The sequence below is a fragment of the Dermacentor silvarum genome, chromosome 3, assembly GCF_013339745.2.
Source record: "Dermacentor silvarum isolate Dsil-2018 chromosome 3, BIME_Dsil_1.4, whole genome shotgun sequence".
In the NCBI taxonomy this organism is placed as follows: domain Eukaryota; kingdom Metazoa; phylum Arthropoda; class Arachnida; order Ixodida; family Ixodidae; genus Dermacentor; species Dermacentor silvarum.
The window spans coordinates 225,071,590-225,090,392 of NC_051156.1; the positions used below are offsets into that span (position 1 = coordinate 225,071,590).

General features: G+C 49.3%; 2 protein-coding genes across 2 annotated transcripts in view; one reads left to right on the forward strand and one right to left on the reverse strand.

Moving 5' to 3' along the window:
• The window catches only part of LOC119446801 (EF-hand domain-containing protein D2), a 64,362-nt gene extending 56,713 nt beyond the window's left edge, over positions 1 to 7,649 (forward strand). Inside the window, exon 5 of the mRNA XM_037711359.2 lies at positions 7,236 to 7,649. The gene's annotated coding sequence lies outside the window, so the exon portion shown is untranslated. The remainder of the gene's footprint in view (positions 1 to 7,235) is intronic.
• Positions 7,576 to 18,803, reverse strand: part of LOC119446800 (solute carrier family 25 member 36-A) — a 39,471-nt gene continuing 28,243 nt past the window's right edge. Inside the window, exon 7 of the mRNA XM_037711356.2 lies at positions 7,576 to 9,518. Coding sequence (XP_037567284.1) covers positions 9,286 to 9,518 — 233 coding nt within the window. The 3' untranslated portion in view covers positions 7,576 to 9,285. The remainder of the gene's footprint in view (positions 9,519 to 18,803) is intronic.

Below are 18,803 nucleotides of genomic sequence, written 5' to 3' on the forward strand. Positions count from 1 at the left end.
TTGGTGCCGCAGCTAAACGTCGCCTCCCTTCCCTCCCCCTCCCCCACGGCCTCTCGCGCGTCCGAAGAAGGCGCGTTTGCTCTACATATATGGTGATTGTAAAGGAGAAAAGAGACGCCTACTTCTGCAGCCCTTAAGCGAGCACGGCGCAGAACGCGCGTTTGTTCTCCGCCGTGCGTTCACTCCCCGTGAAAGACGCGCCCCTCGCGCCCTTTCACTCGCACATACAGCGTTCGGCGCTGCAGAAGATAGCGCCAACCTTTCCCTTTCCCTCAAGAACCACTTACCACGGCGACGATTTCATCTCCAAATGACGTCATACGGAACCTCACGGCGACGCCGACGGCGACGGCGACGCCGACGGCAGAAATCTGCTTTTGAGTGTCCATATAATTGCTATCGCAATAATAAAATGAAGCCACCCATGGGGACAGCGAACGAGGCAGTATGTAAGCAATGCGCTCGTTCATCACAGAAGGCCGACTCGCTTTCCTCGACACGGGCGTCAGCAGCACCGGCCGAACGGTCGAAGTCGATTGCTTCCAAGCAGCCCGGCGTGATGGGACTGGACGATCCACGCCCGAAGCGGTCGTGCAGCCACATCTACGCACTAAATCGCCGACGGTTTGACCAGCGAATTTTTCTTTTCCTTGGGCGTTTTGTCCCCAAAATGGCTCCTCGGCTCGCTAGATCACGGTATGGCAGCTCTCGTCTCGGCGCCTGGCATGCCTCAACCGAGCGTGACGAAGGCCTGCGCACGATCCTAGCTGGCGTGCGTAAACAGTCGGCCACCTGGTTGTTGCGGCCGGTGGACGCCGTGGAACGGCCGTCTCTGCGTGCGGGGTAGGAGGTGTCGCGGAGAAAGGGCTGCCCTTTGAAAGCACGGCGCCGCCTGCTTTCCCACGATAGCGCCGCGTTTGAAGAAAGCGGGTGTTCGTGGCAGTCGTGAAAATGCTGCAGAGTCCTTTTCGGCGAGAGGAAAGTGCTTCGCGGTCGTTCAAGTCGCCCGTGTCTCTCGTTCTTTTCGGAAGAATGGCGGCACTGCATGCTAGTCGAATGCTTCGGTATCAGTGGTTATGGAACCGGCGCTAACTTTTCACTAAACGTCGATTTCGCCGCCGTGCGCGTCGTACATGAACCAGACACGCACGCATGCCCTAGTTTCACGTTAGCGCAAATCCGTGGAAGTTCTCGGGCACTATATGCCGAGTGGTTCAGGACAGTTGGCCAGCTATTGACCCTTTTCGCGGCGATCCCGTCGGCGCTGCTATGTTTGATCACGTGGTGACGCGTCCATTGCTTGCCTGCCTCAGCTGCCTCCGTAGCCTCCGTGTTTACAATGGATGTACAGGTCGGTCCATAGTTAGTGGGAACACGCGAGCGCGTGGCTCACGTTTAGGCTCACGTAGAGTTACTGTATATGCTCCCTACGGGAGCTACCTTTGGTAGCATATAAAGTAACTCTAGGCTTACGTAGGGCGCCTCGATGCCAGCGCCGCGGCACCCTAGTATAGGTTCTATAAGTGTGGTTCTAGTACACTGTAACCCTAGGCTCACGGGCTTTAGGCTGGATGGATGGATGGATGGATGGATGAGGCTGAACCCTTTAAATCGGGCGGTGGCATACGCCACCTAGCCATGGCTATTAACATAATTTGTACTTTGTGGTGGGTGAAATTTCACCCCTGCCTTAATTTTATCCACCAATCAGATAACCTCTGTTTGGTTATTTCTACCCGCTTAAAGTCTATTTTGCCTTCACTGTCCCTAAACCCCAATGCTTTGAAAAAATCAGCCCCGTTGCCTTGCACTGTAGGGTTAAGCCCCTTACAGAAAAGTATGAGGTGTTCAGCCGTTTCCTCTTCTTCTCCACACGCACAGCACAACGTGTCTATACCTTGGTACTTGATTCGGTACATCTTAGTCCGCAATACTCCCGTCCTGGCTTCAAACAACAAAGAGCTTCCCCTAGAATTATCGTAGATATTTTCTTTGGCAATTTCTTGCTTGAAAGTTCGGTATGTGCCCAGTGCTGATTTCGTCTGCATCCCTGTTTTCCACAGACCCCTCTCTGTTTCCTTAACCTTTTTCTTAACCGCTGTTTCCTGGTTTGCACCCCTCCTGCAGTCCAAATATTTGATTGACAGTTTTCTGGTCAGCTTCCTCCATTTTGTATCAACATTCCTCATGTACAAATAACTGAAAACTCTCCTTGCCCACCGCTTTTCTGCCATCTCTCTCAATCGCTCCTCAAATTCTATCTTGCTGCTGGCTTCCCTGCCCTCGAATGACGTCCATCCCATGTCACCCTGTACCCCCTGATTTGGTGTATTTCCGTGTGCTCCCAGAGCCAGTTTACCTACCCCTCGCTGCTTAACTTCCAACCTTGCTCGAACCTCTGGTCTCATGCACAGGACCGCATTGCCGAAAGTCAAACTAGGGACCATCACCCCTTTCCAAATCCCTCTCACCACTTCGTACCTATTGTAATTCCACAGTGCCCTATTTTTCATCACAGCTGCATTTCTGCTACCTTTAGCCGTCACATATTTTTCATGTTCCGTTAGGTACTCAGCCCCATTGTTTATCCACACTCCAAGATATTTGTACTTATCCACCACCTCCAGCGTAACCTCCTGTATCCTATGCTCGCTGCCCTGATTATCATTAAAAGTCATGACTGCCGATTTTTCTCACGCTCCGCGCAGCGCCATGCACGGGAAGCGGCGAAATCCAAGCGCATGCGCGAAACGGCGCAGGGGCGGTGCGTGCCGCGCGTCGTCTGCTATCAAACGGCCCCTTCGCATTGCTCGCGGCGTGCGGCCGAGCGACCACACGTCTTGAGCCGCGGTTGCGATGAACTGATAAAAGGCGCAAGGTTGCGCTTGACGTGCCAGCCATCTGGATGCTAAGAACATTATAGGCGATATGAAGCTGTTTTTCTGGGCAGAGAGAGAGAGAGAAATCACTTTATTCTGCGATAAAAAAAAAAAAAAAAGCATCGACGCCCTCAGTCCAGGGCGTCACTTGCGGCGTGCTTCAGCGCTAGGCCGATGAAGTTTTTCTGGAGGAAGCTTCGCATTCAGACGTTATCGTACGACAGATCGAAACACGTTCCCTTCGCGGATGGAGCGTGGCGATTGACTCAACAAAACCAGCACGAGTCACACCGCAGTTTATATTGGGTACTGTTGTGCAAGGCATCTTTCAGTAATGTCTGACTACGACACGCTCAGTCTGTCTAGTTGCTAGGAGATACGAAACGTCGTGTAACGCCACCGTTGGGGAATCAGGAAACGTGAACATGTATGTAGTCATTCGAAAGCATCGCTCTTCCAAAATGATAGTGAGTGAGTAATACTAATAAAGTATATAAGCAAATGCATGCAGAAGAATTTTCAATTACCGACGGTGTTGTGAATGCGTTTCCGTCCGCGGAATGCTCGCGCGAGACGCAGCACAGCAACATTATTTGGCGTGTCCAAAAATACCGTTCTGTGAAACGTAGTTTTGCCGCTGCTTATTCGCATTCTACACCATCGCAATAGGAGTGAGTGTATTTATGTTTTCTACCTCTCACGGATAGAAATGCACGGAATTAAATGTTTCTCCTGGCAACGGGGGGATCTCGACGTGCGCTTGTACGGCAGGGCGGACGATTTGTATTTTGTAAGGGACGATTTGGCAGCAGACGATGCGCGGCATGCGCCAAAGTAATCTAGTAACAGTGGCATGCGCCGCCCCTGCGTCGTTTCGCGCATGCGCTTGGTTTTCGCCGCTTTTACACGTCGCTGCGCGGAGCGTCAGCCACGCGCTCGCATGTTTCCTTTAGCAGTGCATGACGCCCTGTACATGACGCCCGAAGCGGCTCAGGAAACCTCTACTTCGGGAGGTATCGTAGAAGCTGACTGGGTGAACGACAAAACATTCAGCTTCGACCGTTCGTGCGCTATCGGTGCAGTACGTCATTAATTAATTATGCGTATATAGTGCGCATATATTCAAGTGTGCGCCCATTCACTTATTCTTGACACGTTGGTGATAAAGTGGGCGTAAGTTTCCGTGCCAGTTGTGGTAAATATGTGTAGATACTGTGAGCGAAAGCTACTATGACAGGAAGCGGCGCTACTCGATCCCTTCATTGTTTAACGAGCGGTACTCACTCTTGTCGACGTTCCGGGGCTGAAGCCCTTTCTTTGAAGGTTAGCGATGCAACGCTGGCGGATGACCAAATGTCTGTATCCTCGAAAAAAGCCGTACATCTCGAAGTGCCGGTAACACGCACGGACAGTTGAAGCAGCGGTCCGCGAACTTGGCCACACAGATTAATTCCATTCCTCAATATGTAAGTCACTATTTTTGCAGCCAACTACTGCGCACGTCTTCAATCCAGCATGATTGGAGCACAGTGCGTTAGCGAAAACTCAGTTGCATTTCCGACGGCTGATCGCATAGAAGCAAGGTAGAAGCGGTAATGGTTTCGTATTCGTGCACTGTCTCTGAGGCCACAGAACACCCATACAAACTTGAGCAGCGCCGCTACTCAAGCGCTCCCAAGCGAATAGCCACGGACACACGGCTTTACTTGCGGCGGCAGCTCGATACAGGGCTTCACGCTATATTTCACGGCGTGTTCTCGTGATGCTCGCGGCATCACGAGAACACGCCGTTGACGCATTGATAAGCGTAGCGGAGCCGTAGGGGGTGGGGATTTTGAAGTCGGGAAACCGTGACGGCGCAGATATGACGCTTATCGCGCGCCACGCTATATATAGTTAGGTCGCGACACCTCTCGAGCCATCCTACATGACAAAGCCTTGTACGATGCGGCGATAAATGAATGCAGCCGTATATCTTTCAAAAGTTGCTTGGAGGCGCTTGAGTAGCGGCGCGCGAGCGCGCATTTATTTCATATTTCACGTATTTCGCGGGCTTTTGTTTTAGAAAAAACAACCAGGCACACACACTTCAGCAAGAAATAAATGCTTGATTCGGAGGTTTTTTGAGGTGCCCTACAACTTTGTAATTTACATGAACTTTGTAATTTACATGTTCGCGGTTCAAGCAATAATTAAAAAGTTCACTAATTAAAAGCAATTAATTAATATACTTAGTGTTGAAAAAAAAATACTGGCCGTAAGTACACACGACTGTCGCTACTATGCAGTCGGTACGATTTCTCTAGAGCTCTTGGTCTTTTTTAAAATGTTGGTCCAAGTTAACTGGGACAATATAGTCATGATCATAAACCTCAGTAGTCATATATAGTCATAAGGCACTCATGTGTACCCTCATAGGACCCCATGTTACGGATACCTATGGAACGCACCGTGTCGCGTGTTACAGCCATTCGTTAAGGGCCAGAGACCGCATTTTCTTAAGTTTTGACTGGTTGCCCGGATGTTCTCATTTCTTTCTCGCCTTGAGTGTCTGGATAACGGCTCTGGATTTTGGCTCAAGGTCTCTTGAAGGTCGCCGAAAACGGGAGCTAAAAGCATTTCATGCTTTAAAAAAATTAAGAAAAAGTTCACGCGCCATTCCACTGATGTGAAGGTGAATTACCAGCGAATCAGTTTAGCATACGACATATAGGAGACCCAGAATTTAGATCAAAGGTATGAGCAAATTTTATTTCTCTTGAGCGGCGACGGCGGTCATCGCGAAGAAAGACACACGCATACACTTTTATTTTGATAGGCGGCCTTGATCGGCGGCGTACATTCGCCCGGAAGACTACCGTCACCTCGGGGAGCCGGAGGAAACTAGACGCGCGAACGGGACCGCCAAGCGGTGGCCAAGCCGGGAGAGCGGAAGAAAACGCAAGCGCTTGGAACGACGACGAAGGGAGGGCGGTGCGAGCGTAAACATGGCCGACGCGGGTACTATCTACCTGAGAGTCTACCGAGTTTGAAAATGGTGCCTACTGATACTAATCTACTGAAAATGCATATCCAAGTGATGAGACGTATAAGCTTTTGCATAGAATGAAGCGATTCTGCATCAAATTCGGGAGCCGAGTTTTTGCACACGCAGATCTGTTGACAGACACGAAAATTGCATAGAACCCTAGCCACAGACAGCTTCGCTGTAAAAACGCGTTACAGACAGATGGGCGGACAGATTTCCGAGCGTAGTAGCACTAGAATGCGTACGCATTAAAAACCATTCAACGCATGTGGAATGGGCGGTGCCGCCACAGAGCACTCCCCATAGTCGCTCAGGTTTAGTGATCTTCGGCAGGAGTTCAATCACTACTAGGATTACGGTACACAATCCTATTTGCATACTCTGCCAAGGTGCGCGTCTAAAGCGACACGCAATCCTCCTCTTATTCAAAGCTGGAAGGAAGATCAGATGGATTGTGATCACCGTTGACTACGTTATTTCCCTAAAACGAGGTTCCAGCGATAGAACATCAGTGAACGTAGGGCGCTGCTTCATAGGCAGCACTCGTGCTTTCATGCTGAACAAACCACGACGGTGGTACAGTCGACCGATTCCTTAACCTAGTGCCACGCGAGCGTCGACTGGCCGGCTGTCAGGTATTCTAACGGTGCGAAGCGACGAGATCTTGCCGACCTCTTGATCTCGTCGGTTCGCGCACAAGGCGCTCGCGCGGTACTGCTAAAAAAATCGGTCATAGGATATAACGAAATGCCAAATATAAGTCAATCTAATATGCCTCTTGCTAATATTAGCGTGTAAAAAGTATGTGCTTAAAATGAATGTCGGATATAACGAATGTCTATTCGTATTAGATGCAACTTCATTGTAGGGTTCAACTGTACGTGTGTTTAACGCCAGTACGCTCTTATTGGAGACGAGCTGAACCACTCAATGAAAATTGTTGCATTTAAAGCAGAAAGAGAAATCCTACTGCCCTCTGGAAGTAAAATCTTGATTTACGGCTTCGCATTCTTTTATAGAAATTGCCGAGAACGGATGAAAACAATAAAAAGATTTAAGCACTAAATTAACTCTAACTGTACAGTAAAACAGATATTACAATTACGTAAACTGCATCTGTTAGGTCATCTAATGCAATGTGTTAGTACTTGGCTGTACATACCACGTAAACAAAATGCTTCGCTACACTTAACGTAAAAGCACAGTGCACGTAACTCGTCCACGCGATGATATGGTGCTGCGACGCGCTACGCGCAATGATTGCATCAGCTGGCACTGGATCGAATATATGTGCGCCAATTGAAAGACATGCCTCCTCTTCTGTGCAGCCGCGCCACGCAAGCAACGCTGCTACTGCTGTGGCCATCACACGAGCTCCTCGTCAGTCAAGCCTCGGCTACAAGTCACCTCTTTCGTTGTTACACCGTGTCAGCTTTCAGTACGACACATGACACAGAGTATATTTTTAATCAAACAAAACGCACTTCGTGCCTTGCAGCGCCGATTCATGAAGAGGCGACCGAGCGAGGTGCCAATGAGTCTTATTTTCTGCCGACGTTATCTGTTCCTTCGGGCAGCGCTGAGCGCATGGCCACAGAACGGTATATAATATATATTACGCATGAGTGTAAATACGCGTGTAAATAAAGAAGAGAGGACCAAAAGACATACACTTGCTGCCACTTTATTGAACAGAGATTTTTGGATGTACATCGAAAGCATCGCGGTTTGTTGTCAATAAAAACTCCAGAACACGTTTGGTTTGCCTGCCTGTCTGGTCCTCAGACGCACGTGCTGCATGTTTTTAATTTTCTTTTTTTCCTTAACACATCAGTAAGGCACTTTCAACGAGCATCTCGCCAACAAACATGGCCGGCACAGTCCTTCGCACACAGCTGGCAAGAAACCATCCCTTTGTACTAGCGTGAAACAAAGCCTCACGTACGGCAAATCCACACAGAACGAACATAGCACGCCCGAGTAACAGGGCACACTGATAACCGGAGATGCACAATAGGCATTTCGAGATGCCACAACCAAGGCTGAAAAAATACACGCGAAGTTCAGTAGCAGGCAGGTGATAAAAGCCCAAACAAAAGTTCTCGTTTGTTTGATCAGGGTAATTTGCAAAAAATGATCTTTGTAGCCTTTACTTGGCTAGCTTTCTGGAGTGCAGCAATATAGTCATCAGTTATTTGCACACATCCCTGTGTTCAGTTCTTTCTGTACAACTTATCTAACATTTCAATGCACAGCAAAAACAAATGATTTACAATGCCAAATAAGGGAAAAAAAAAAAGGTGTTTCAATATCGCTCGTACGAGCATTACAAGACCTACTGACACCGAACATGCTACCAAAAAAAAAATAGCTTGCACTAGTGATCGTGTACGTTCGTTCATATTAGCCACTACTATGTTTTTAAAATGTACACCTTTTCTTTCAATTTCAGGATGTCCCCACAGCAAGAAGAAATGTGACAAGCAAATAGCACTATGAATAATACAACAGTGTACAAATAACATTAGTACCATAGCAAACAGAGTATGTACAAAGAGAACCACAGTCCACTCTTATACTATTTACAACTGAAAATGGTGGGCTGTTCGAGCACTTCAGGAGTTGGATGCTTTGCACACAGCGTGTGACACAAGTGTGTACCTGCAAGTGGACCGAACCGAAACCCGCCATCACACGCACCACATGCACACACATACACAATCAGGTAAGGGTTGTTCACAACACCGAAGCCTTCCAAACTCCAGAACCCTTCCACGATACAAGAGTAACAACACCACTCGCACGTAGATGAATCCTCGGCACGGGAAAGTGCATTCGTTACGGACGCCATTTTGGTGGCCGGGCTCACCATTCTGACCAGAGTACGAGAAAGCAAACAAAAATGCACATTGTGACTGACGGCCGACTTAAAAACTACAGGCACGCTGAAGCCTTCAGAATGACTTGTCCAGAAGGTTCACAGGCACCCATTAAAAAAAGAAAAGGATTGAACACGAGTGTCTATGCTAAGTAATTAGGATTTTTGTTTTCACCACTTCACTTTTCGGACAACTTGTAAATGCCTACCATGGTGCAAAGATGATACTTACGATAATAATTACGAAAAAAGAAAGAAAAGCAATGCCAGAAATACGGACGAATGTGTAAAAGGGGTTGCTAGAGCAGAACACTCTGGTCAAAAAAAGCACCCCGGCGCTCGAGATCTGCAGATCATACACATCGACTTCTCCCAAAAGAGTGGGAAGATCAGTCGTCTTGATGAGCCTTCAAAGCACCGCGCGATTCCACCAGGACTGCAACAGGGGACCTTTATGCTTTTCCACCTGGCAGCAACAACGCGGGCCCCGAGGAACTTTTTCAGTCATCGTCCAAGTTCGCAGGAGAGGCGCCGTAGACGGCTGGTGAGAGCATGTAGACGACTGCCTCGTAGGTGGCCATCATGATGGCTGTGTTGGGGATCTGGCGCACAAGCTGAGTGGCCAGGCCCCGGTACAGGCCCTGGTAGCCCTCTTCACGCCACACCAGAAGCAGCGTCTGGAAGAACGACCGATACTTCTCGCCTTCCTGCCGTAGTCGCGTTCTCGCCACTTCTGCACCAGACCAAAGGGAGAGCACATAGGTCATATATATTTTGTCCGAATGAAGCCATGCAAAAGAGAGGAAGAAAGAGAACAAGTCTGATGATAAAAAGTGCAGACAGGTACATTTCCCGACAAGATTGTTCATGCAATCCTGCTTGTGATGCCCACTTTGGAACATGACTCATCTGCGTTAGCCTACAGGTCGGCTTGAGGTATACATTCCTCCAGCCAGAGTTGGGAGAAGGGGAACGAATGAGGAGCAAGATGGGTGACCCTACCACGTTATGGAGGCTGGCAGGTGCTAACTAGCGAGTGAACAAATGACATCAGACCCAACCATTCAAAGTACATGCACTTGCATATGCAAGTCATTGTCACGGGATATATCTTACATCATCGTCTGCTAGCAGTTTTCGAAAGCACATGACATGGCCTACACCGCAGATGAACGTACACACTTCTGAACAGCTGACGTGGTCTCTGGCTTGCGCAATAGTGAACATTTTTACTGAGGCAGAATGTGTAATAGGCCGGCTTCTCAAATGCCAAATCAATCTTTCTCAAATGAACGCTGCACAGACTGGCATACCCGGTAAAAGAGCACAGAACGACGAAGACCAATCAAAAGGGCGAATGTGGGATGCCAAATCCACTAAGGCAGCACTGTTCAATCTGCATAACATATGGCCAAATGTGGTTCTTGACAAGCCATGGGCACATCCCCTACAGCACAAAAATCTCTTGCAAGTCACCTTGATTGCATGAAGGAAAGTGGCACATCTAATACCGCACTGGTGGCCCTCACCAGAGACCAACAGCACAGAGCTAAATCACAGCTTTATAGCCACACTGCAGCCAAAAATAAATATTGTGCCTTCATGAACCTGACACTAGATCAATACATTACACAAGAACGAATTGCAAATGTTCATCTTGAAATAAAGCAAAATAAACGCTTGTCACACATGGCACGCAAAGAACTGATCTTAACGAGGAAGTTATAAAAGTAAATTAAAGGCAGCAGTACTACTATCAGTACAACTAATTAGCCAGCGCAACGTCAACTCATTCTCGAGGTATCGTGTAATGAGCTTGCATTATTTTTGATTGGCTTGTTCTACCCACTCTTAATCCTCTACTTATAAAGTTTTCAAAGCGTATGATTTCAGATGAATTAAATTTTGTTGCAGCGAACATACCAACCCTCGGTTGAGAACGTACACGAGCTCATACAACAATAAAGTGTGATGAAATATAATTGCGATGTGGGCTAAGTGCATGCCCACGCGGGCCTCATCTTCAAAGCGATCTGCGATGGGGACAAAGTGCATGCACCGAGCGCCGGTAGTTTAGTATGCTCTGTGCTTTCGACGTTTAGTTCGCATTGAAGCGAGACAAGAGACAGCGCGAATGTCAATTTGCCAGCTGTTGCTGGCGTACTTTCTCACTCCGACGTTTTCACAGTGAGTTTCCGCAGTCATCGAGCGAGATGTGTTTACGTTTACCTGTGCGTGTTTGACACCGTGCTTGTCTATTTAGTTAGTAAACGAAAATTTACACCTTTATATGATCCATCAAACTACTATCCTTGCTTCGTATAGCTCTCTACTAATTTGCTATCGCAATCGATGCTTCGCCTTTCGGGCGAAACTGCGACTTTTTTTATTTCCGTGCGTCCTTAAAGCCAGCCTTCAAACAGCCCTCTGATTAACGTTTAGTCAAGTTCGTACTTCAGATGTTGAGCAGAACACCAAGTTTCCACGTGCAAGTTCTGGAACCATTACTCCTTGCCACACGCCATTTCTCTTGCCTTTCACTTTGAGTACTTGTTCACGGTTTAAAAGCGTGGGTGCTGCCGCCTGGCTAATCTCTTGCCGAACAGGCCAACCAATCACAGCGGAGTACGCACGCTGCTGGGGTCCTTGTACCGCCACCAGATGGTGCTCGCCACCGTGCACCATTAAGGTTCCTGTATGTTCCAAAGGTAGCGCAAACCATTGTTCAAATAGGAAAGGAGAATTTCCTCCCCTGCCCTCTACGTAGCCCTCTCCTGACTTCTTCACCGTTTTCCGCTCTCCCATTGGACGAGGCTTGGCACGTGACGAATAACTGGCGCGGCTTTTGTCATTGCGGGAAAACGGCGCCATTAGTGAGCGTAGAAACACCAGGAAACATGTGCGCTGTGCGTGAGCGAAGGCTTTTTACATTTTCGAAGACGCGCTCGGCTGCAGCACGATGCCGACTTGCTGTGCTGTTGGATGTTCGAATAGCATTGCCAAGAGGGGCAAGCTTTTTGCGGTTCCTCGTGGCAAACGAAACCTCAAACGGCGAGTGATATGGCTCCACCGTATCGGAAGAAAGAAATTTGACTGCCACCGAGGGAGGTCATTACTGAGGGGGTTTCTGATCGCTGTTCTCAACCAGTTAGTGATGAACGCGGTAAGGTGGGTGCGTTCGCGAGTTCACCATCAACCAACAACTGAGTATTAAAAAAAAAAAAGTCCCAGTTTATGCTATGCGGCGAACAAAAGGGCTCATTTTGGCAATATGAATACCAGCATGACCTCTAATAAAATGAGCATAATGAAAGAGTCGACAATTAAACAGCAAAATGCACAAAGCGCGCGCACACACGGTAACCAAGGCTATAACTGACGGGGAAAGAAAAGTGCGCGAATGCATTTTCGAAAAAAAAAAAAAAAACATGTTGAGAGTATTTAGTGCATAAATATCTCCGCCGTGTTGTGTGTGCATCGTTTGATGTAGTACCTCTTTGTTTTCGTGAATGCGTCAGGTAAACGGAACACTATTCGATTCCGAGAATCAATCAGCAGTAGTAAGACTGCTGAGTATTGCGTTTAACTTGTTCTACATTTCGTTTTCCTTGTCCGAGCGATGCAAATTCTAATAATTGAAGGTACTACATATCTTACGTAGAAATCTCACGTACGAACAGCCTTGTGAAAATGCGCCCAGAACAGTCGCGTTTCAAGCAAGTGCTTCAACGCGCCGCATGCGATACAATATGAAGCGGGTGGTAGCGGCCGCGCACTTCGCTCACTGGGCGAGGGGGAAACGGCGCGGAAAGGAGGAGTTTGCGCTACCTTTGAAAAATACAGGGACCTTATGCATCATCCGCAGTGTCGGCCGTGCTGGAAAAAAAAAAAAACAAAGCTTGCCTCCGCGCATCCGCGGCTGCACAGTAATTAAGTAAATGCTTCTTGTCTTGCAGATAGAACGGATTCGCATTGCGCTACGTACGTGTATGCGCATGCTGCCTCGGAAACCACGATGCATTCAAGGCATCCGTCATACTTGCCGCGTAGTCCGCAACTTCACTTAACAGTTAAAACGGCTTGGTATTGTGTGCACCCGCCTCTTGTGTGCGTGCGTGCGTGCGCGCTTGCGTGTGCCTGTGTGTGCTTGTGTTTTCGACTTTTTATGCACTCACACAAAGCTTCGCTGTATATACATTCCAACTCGTTGAATCTGCTGCCCTTTTTTCAATATAATTCTTGCCCAATTTAAGCCATATTCTTAGGTATTCGTATTCTTGAATCCCAGGGATTTTTTGGCATGTACTATGCCCATCTGATCACAGGCGTTGAACACCATACCACCCGATTTTTTTACACTAACTCAAAATGCTACAGCGCCTGATAATCAGAATTTGGTTTTGGCACGTAAAGCACCATCATTCAATTAGAGTTTGACACTTCCACCTCAATGCGATGTACGAGGCAATGACAGTGCCACTGGCTTAGCGGCTATGGTGTTGTGCTGCTAAGCACGAGGTCGCGGAATCAAATCCGGCCGCGGCAGCCGCATTTCGATGGGGGCAAAATGCAAAGATGCTCCTATCCCGTGCATTGGGGGCACGTTAAAGATCCCCTGGTGGTCAAAATTAATCAAGAGTCCCCTACTAAGTGTGCCTCATAATCAAATCGTGGTTTTGGCATGTAAAACCCATGAATTTAGTGACAATGCTAAGCATCTTGCAGGCTATGAACAATGGCCCACAAGAATGCCTCAAGCAAACACATCTCGCTGTGTGTTCCGTGTACTACGTGAACAAACGCAAGTGGTGCACCTAAGGGGAACGTCACCTCATGACTCTAGTATTGCCACTAAGCACTCAATAATTTAAACACTCCTCATCAACATCACAAATAATTCAACCCAATTAACGCAAACACTACAGCAAGCTTCGCTTACACAGATTCCCACAGCGCGTGGGATCTGCATAATTTTTTTCGTTCTCGTGTATTTTTTTTGTAGTGACTGACACCATTCTTTGTTTGCTTCTGGAGAGCAGTGGTGATATAAAATTAGTTTTTATTAATTGCAGTGGGACAAAAAATACAAAAGCAGATTACCCTGAACCATTGTGTTTGACAAGATTCGGAATCACTATGCTCGAGCAGAAACCACAAGCAATGGAGCATTTCGTGGCATTCACGAAAAAAAAAAAAAAATGTTCAAAAATGGCCCCACGGAAGAACCTCCACCTCTTATTACGGGAGAAGAATGCTGAAATCCGTCACCCTAAGGTGACTTAAGCAGCTGCGGTTTACATCAGGCCAAGAGTAGAGGCCGAATTTTGTAATAATTCAAACTTGATTTTTTATGTTCATGATCCATCGCACTAACAAGGCTTATCCCCGCGATGACGATGGCGTCCCCGCCAACAATGAAGGGCGAAATAGAGGAAATCAAAATGTAGCATTATAAAACATGGCCAAAGGTGTATGAATGCATTGTTGAAAACTGCTCTGAATATGTTTTAAATATCCCTAGATATTGCCACAGATGCCGAATGCATAAGTGTGTTCCAAAAACCCTAGATCTAGGGATAAATCCATAGAGTTGATGTCACTGTGCAGCGCCACTAATTTTGCGGAACACCGAGCATAAAGGTCGATTTTCTGCTATAGCAGTGCCTGCCACCTAGCGATGAAGAGTGGAGTGCCACCATCAGCACTTCCCTAAGAGACGCAAGGTGGCGCGAGGAGCGGGAGGCGCTAGAGGCACGTCGAGACCCTGGCTCGGCGGAGGGCGCCTTCATCAAACGGCTGCGCGCACAGCTGGCTTGCATATCGCCAGAAGCGACGTAGCGCTCCGCCGACCGGCGGCAAAGCTAACGAAGCCAACCGGCCTAGCTGCCTTAGGAGACGCAAGGTGGCGCGAGTGGCGCGTTGAGACCCTCGCTCAGAGGAAGGCGCCTTCGTCACACGGCTGCGCGCACGGCTGGCTACAAGGGGACCAAAAGCGGCGGCACGGGAAAAACGCGCGGCCATGCACACGGCTAGAGTGTACTATCACGGCTCATATGTCGCTAGAAGCGGCTTCGCGCTCTGCCGACAAAGCTAACGAAGCCAACCAGCCTACCTACTCGCGCGCTAAGCACTCGAGTCGCCACGTCCACGGCAGTTGTTTCCGACGTCATTTTGTACCCCCTCAGCGACGTCGGTACGGAAACGTACAGAAATCTTAAGACACCGAATATAAAGACGAATGGACGGTGAAAAAAAAAAAAAAATGCAGCAGATCCAACGAGTTGGAATCTATACACAGCGAAGCTTTGTATGAGTGCATAAAGAGTCGAAAGACGAGTACAATCACGCATGCACGCACACACACACACACACGCACGAACACACATGCGCGGGCGCACACAAATTATACCGAGCCTTTTGTTTAAGCGTAGTTGCTGACTACTAGCGAGTACGACGGACGCCTTGCACGCATCATGGCTTCAGAGGCAGCATGCGCATACGTACGTAGCACAATTCGAATCGATTCTATCCTTGCACGCATCATGGCTTCAAAGGCAGCATGCCCATACGTACGTACGTAGCACAATTCGAATCCATTCTATCAGCAAAAAAAGCGTTTACTCCCTCATTACCGTGCAGCCGCAGATACGCGAAGGCGAGCTTTCTGCTTTTTTTTTACCCAGCACGGCCGCTGCCGCGGATGGTTACGGATGCGTAGGGTGCCTCGATGCCAGCGCCGCGGCGCTGGGCATCGAGGCACCCTACGGATGCGCGGAGACGAGCTCCATCTCGTGGTGGTACAAGGAACCCAGCAGGGCGCGGGTACTCCGCTGCGACTGGTTGGCCTATTCGGCCAGACAGGCCGCAGCACCCACGGTCACGAAACCCGGCGAGGTTCGCAAATAAAAGCTTCGCTTTCAAAACTGAGACGGACCAGCCTCGGGACTCCCACGTTATCGTGACTAATATGCAAGGTTACGCCGCTACATAAAAGCCCAGAAGGCTTCTAAATTTACCACTATAACACTGCACCTTCGAATGAATGCGCTGAAAAAAGGACCACGAAGTGCGGGTCTAGAACGTGGTGAAATAATTTTTAAAATTAGACGGCCAAGGCCGCCATTGGGAAACCCTATCAATCTGTCCCGAGTGCGCTAGGGTCCCGTCGAAACAATCAATGGTCAATTCGGCGCCTAGGTTGACTCTACGGGAGTCTACATATAAAACTAGCTACTCGATGAAGTTGTCTGTGTCAAGGTCTCGCGTGCGAAGGCATGAGCAAGCGGGGGAGACCCCGCGTATCTTTCCTCGCCCTGACCAGCAGGCGACCTCGATGATCGCCGCCCTTGGTTATCTCGACGCTGCGCAATTGTTTACAACAGCCACTGCTAGAAATTTCTTCACCGCGGCTGAAGCTGGCTGGTTGCGGGCGGTCGCGTCCACGCTGGCCACGCCGCTAGTCTGGTCAACGACGACGGGAACGGCGTGAAAGGGCGCCTCCGCGTGCTTAGCGGATTGGCTGTACGGTGATGCAACGCGGTGAGGGGCCTCCGTGCCAGCTAATTCGTAAGCGCGCTGCTCACCAACTCTCCCCCTATCACCTTACCCTACAGCGCGAAAAAGGTAAGTCAACAGAACAGGATATGCAACCACCTCTTTATCCCAAGCCTATTTTCGACAGCGCAGGCTAACGAAACCGTTCGGGTATATTCGCCCTTGAACACAGGTTGGTTTCCCCGCAGTGCTTCAACGTTCCCCCATGAAACCAGCTTAGCAGGCAGCCATGCGCCATTGGCCATCGGCATGGGCAGCGCGCCGTTGCCTGCGAAAGCGCCTCAAATCGGTGGGTCACAGACACCGTTAGACGGTAAAAAGTAGAATAAAGGTAATAAACTAGCGGTATATCGGGGCTTTTTTCATGAATAACTAGAACAAGCCCTGTATATATTACTAATGTGATCGTCGACCGCACAGCGGACTGAAGGAGCCATGCTTACACACGAGTTGGACGTAGTGTTTCAGTTCTGCCTCTAAACTCGGATCGAGCGTGACCGACTAGCGTGGCACGCCGGGATAACACCTATGAAAACAATGCTGGCGCCAGCATCTTCTCCGAGTCCGCAATCCGACCACACTGCGCAGGCCGCACTGCATTTCAGCACAGCGCGTGCCAATGGCACGGAAGCCGGCGAAAGTTCTGCAGCACCATCGGAACCATACAGGAAAAAGTGGGGCGCGTCCTACGTAAGTTCGCGACGCCGTGGTAACGTATATTAAACCGACGAGAGCTTCTTTTAGAACTACAAGCGCGCAGGCTAGTGGGCAACCCCTGTTCGCATAAACGGTTCAGCTTCAATACAGCGAGAAGGAACGTCCTCTTTGCGCGACCGGGCTGGCAACCTGAACATAATGGTCAGTAAACACAGTGCCTGCACATCGCGCAAATGAGCCGCACGGTCGTCACGAAAGCAAAACATGCTTGCTACGCGGCAAAGAATGCAAACACGAACCAGCCTTTAAGGCTTTCCCGAGCTTACTCACTGAAGCTATGTCAATATAACAGCTCACTATTAGTAGAAGCGCTCTTCGAAAGCACCATCAATATCGCTTGCGCATTCCTCGCGGGCAGCCCAACAAAGGCGGAAAAGCAGCTGCTCACACGCAAACACAGTGCATGCAGCACATCAACGAGTGAGCGTACAAGTTGCCTTTGCGCAAACCGCATTAAGCCAACTGTAAACCGCTGTTGAAACCGAATGTTCTACTAATGTCGACCAACGGAGCCTTCGAAATATACGGCGCAGTGCCGACATCGTCAGTTTGCAAGCTCGCGAGCGCCGCGAATTTTGCGTAAGCTTCGTCCGAGCATATTTAGAGACGGGGCGCCCCGTTTATAAGCGCCCGCGCGACGCTTGGCCCCGCTCCAGAGCTGCCCGGAACATATGCGAGGAGCCCTTGGTCCGACAGAATGTTATTCCACGAAGAAAGCGCCTATAGGTGAGTGAGCTTTCTCTCGCCACGGAGCGCAGCCCAAATATTGACGGCCACTACCGGCCACGCCGCGGAACGCCACTCCGCGCATTCCTCGAGAAAGCAGCAGAAAAGGGCAGCCTATCCGGCGGGGATCCACTCGGCTGTTTCATCAAAACATCGCTGCGTTATGTCAAACGGTCTCCGAAACTTGGCAGCTGCGAATCTTTAGGGGCCTACATGCTGCAGATATACATTCGGAGAACTCGGGAAACAGCGACGCAAACGAAGAATAAAAGGGTCTTTCTAATTAGCTTCATTCATTTCCGGCCACAATCCCCAACGGAATGCCCGCCATCGGGAAACAAAAGCACCTCATCAAAGGTCCACAACAGAGCACGAACTGTCTCCACCAAGAGGGTGGTGCCCCTCCTCCCGCCGGGCGGCTACCGATGCGCCTCAAAGCGCTTGCCAGGTAGCGGAAAATTCCACGCGCAGGTGGAATACGCTCACTTCCTGGTTCGCTACGTCGTTCTCTTACGTTGTACAGCGAGCGAGTCGGACGCTACGAACGCCCGAAGCGAACCAGCATGCAGAGCAGGAGAGATCGAACCGGTGCGCTCACATTTCCGCGGAACACGATGAAAACAGCCGATCCGACGCTGCTTCTGGCTCAATAGCCACACGCTATATAGTGCATGGTCGACAAAAAATAAAAGAAGCCCTTGCGTGGCTTAGTGGTAGAGTATCCGCCTCCTACGCAGTGCATGGTCGACAGTGCCAACAGCTGCAAAAATACGGAGGCCGCAGTCTTGGGCACTGGTAAACTGAGCGCGACGCGCAGCACTTGCGGTCTGCTCGCGCCGACATCATCTTTGGCGAGTGCCCAATGGTGAATGCCACGGCGAGAGAAAACCACTAGTCACGCTGTCGCTGCAAAACAGGCTCCTTATAAACTCGTAAATTAAGCCTGTTGTCAGCAAGTGGCAAGATCATTGTGGGCAACGCCAAAATTTCGCCGTCACAGCTCCTACTGGCCCACGTGGCT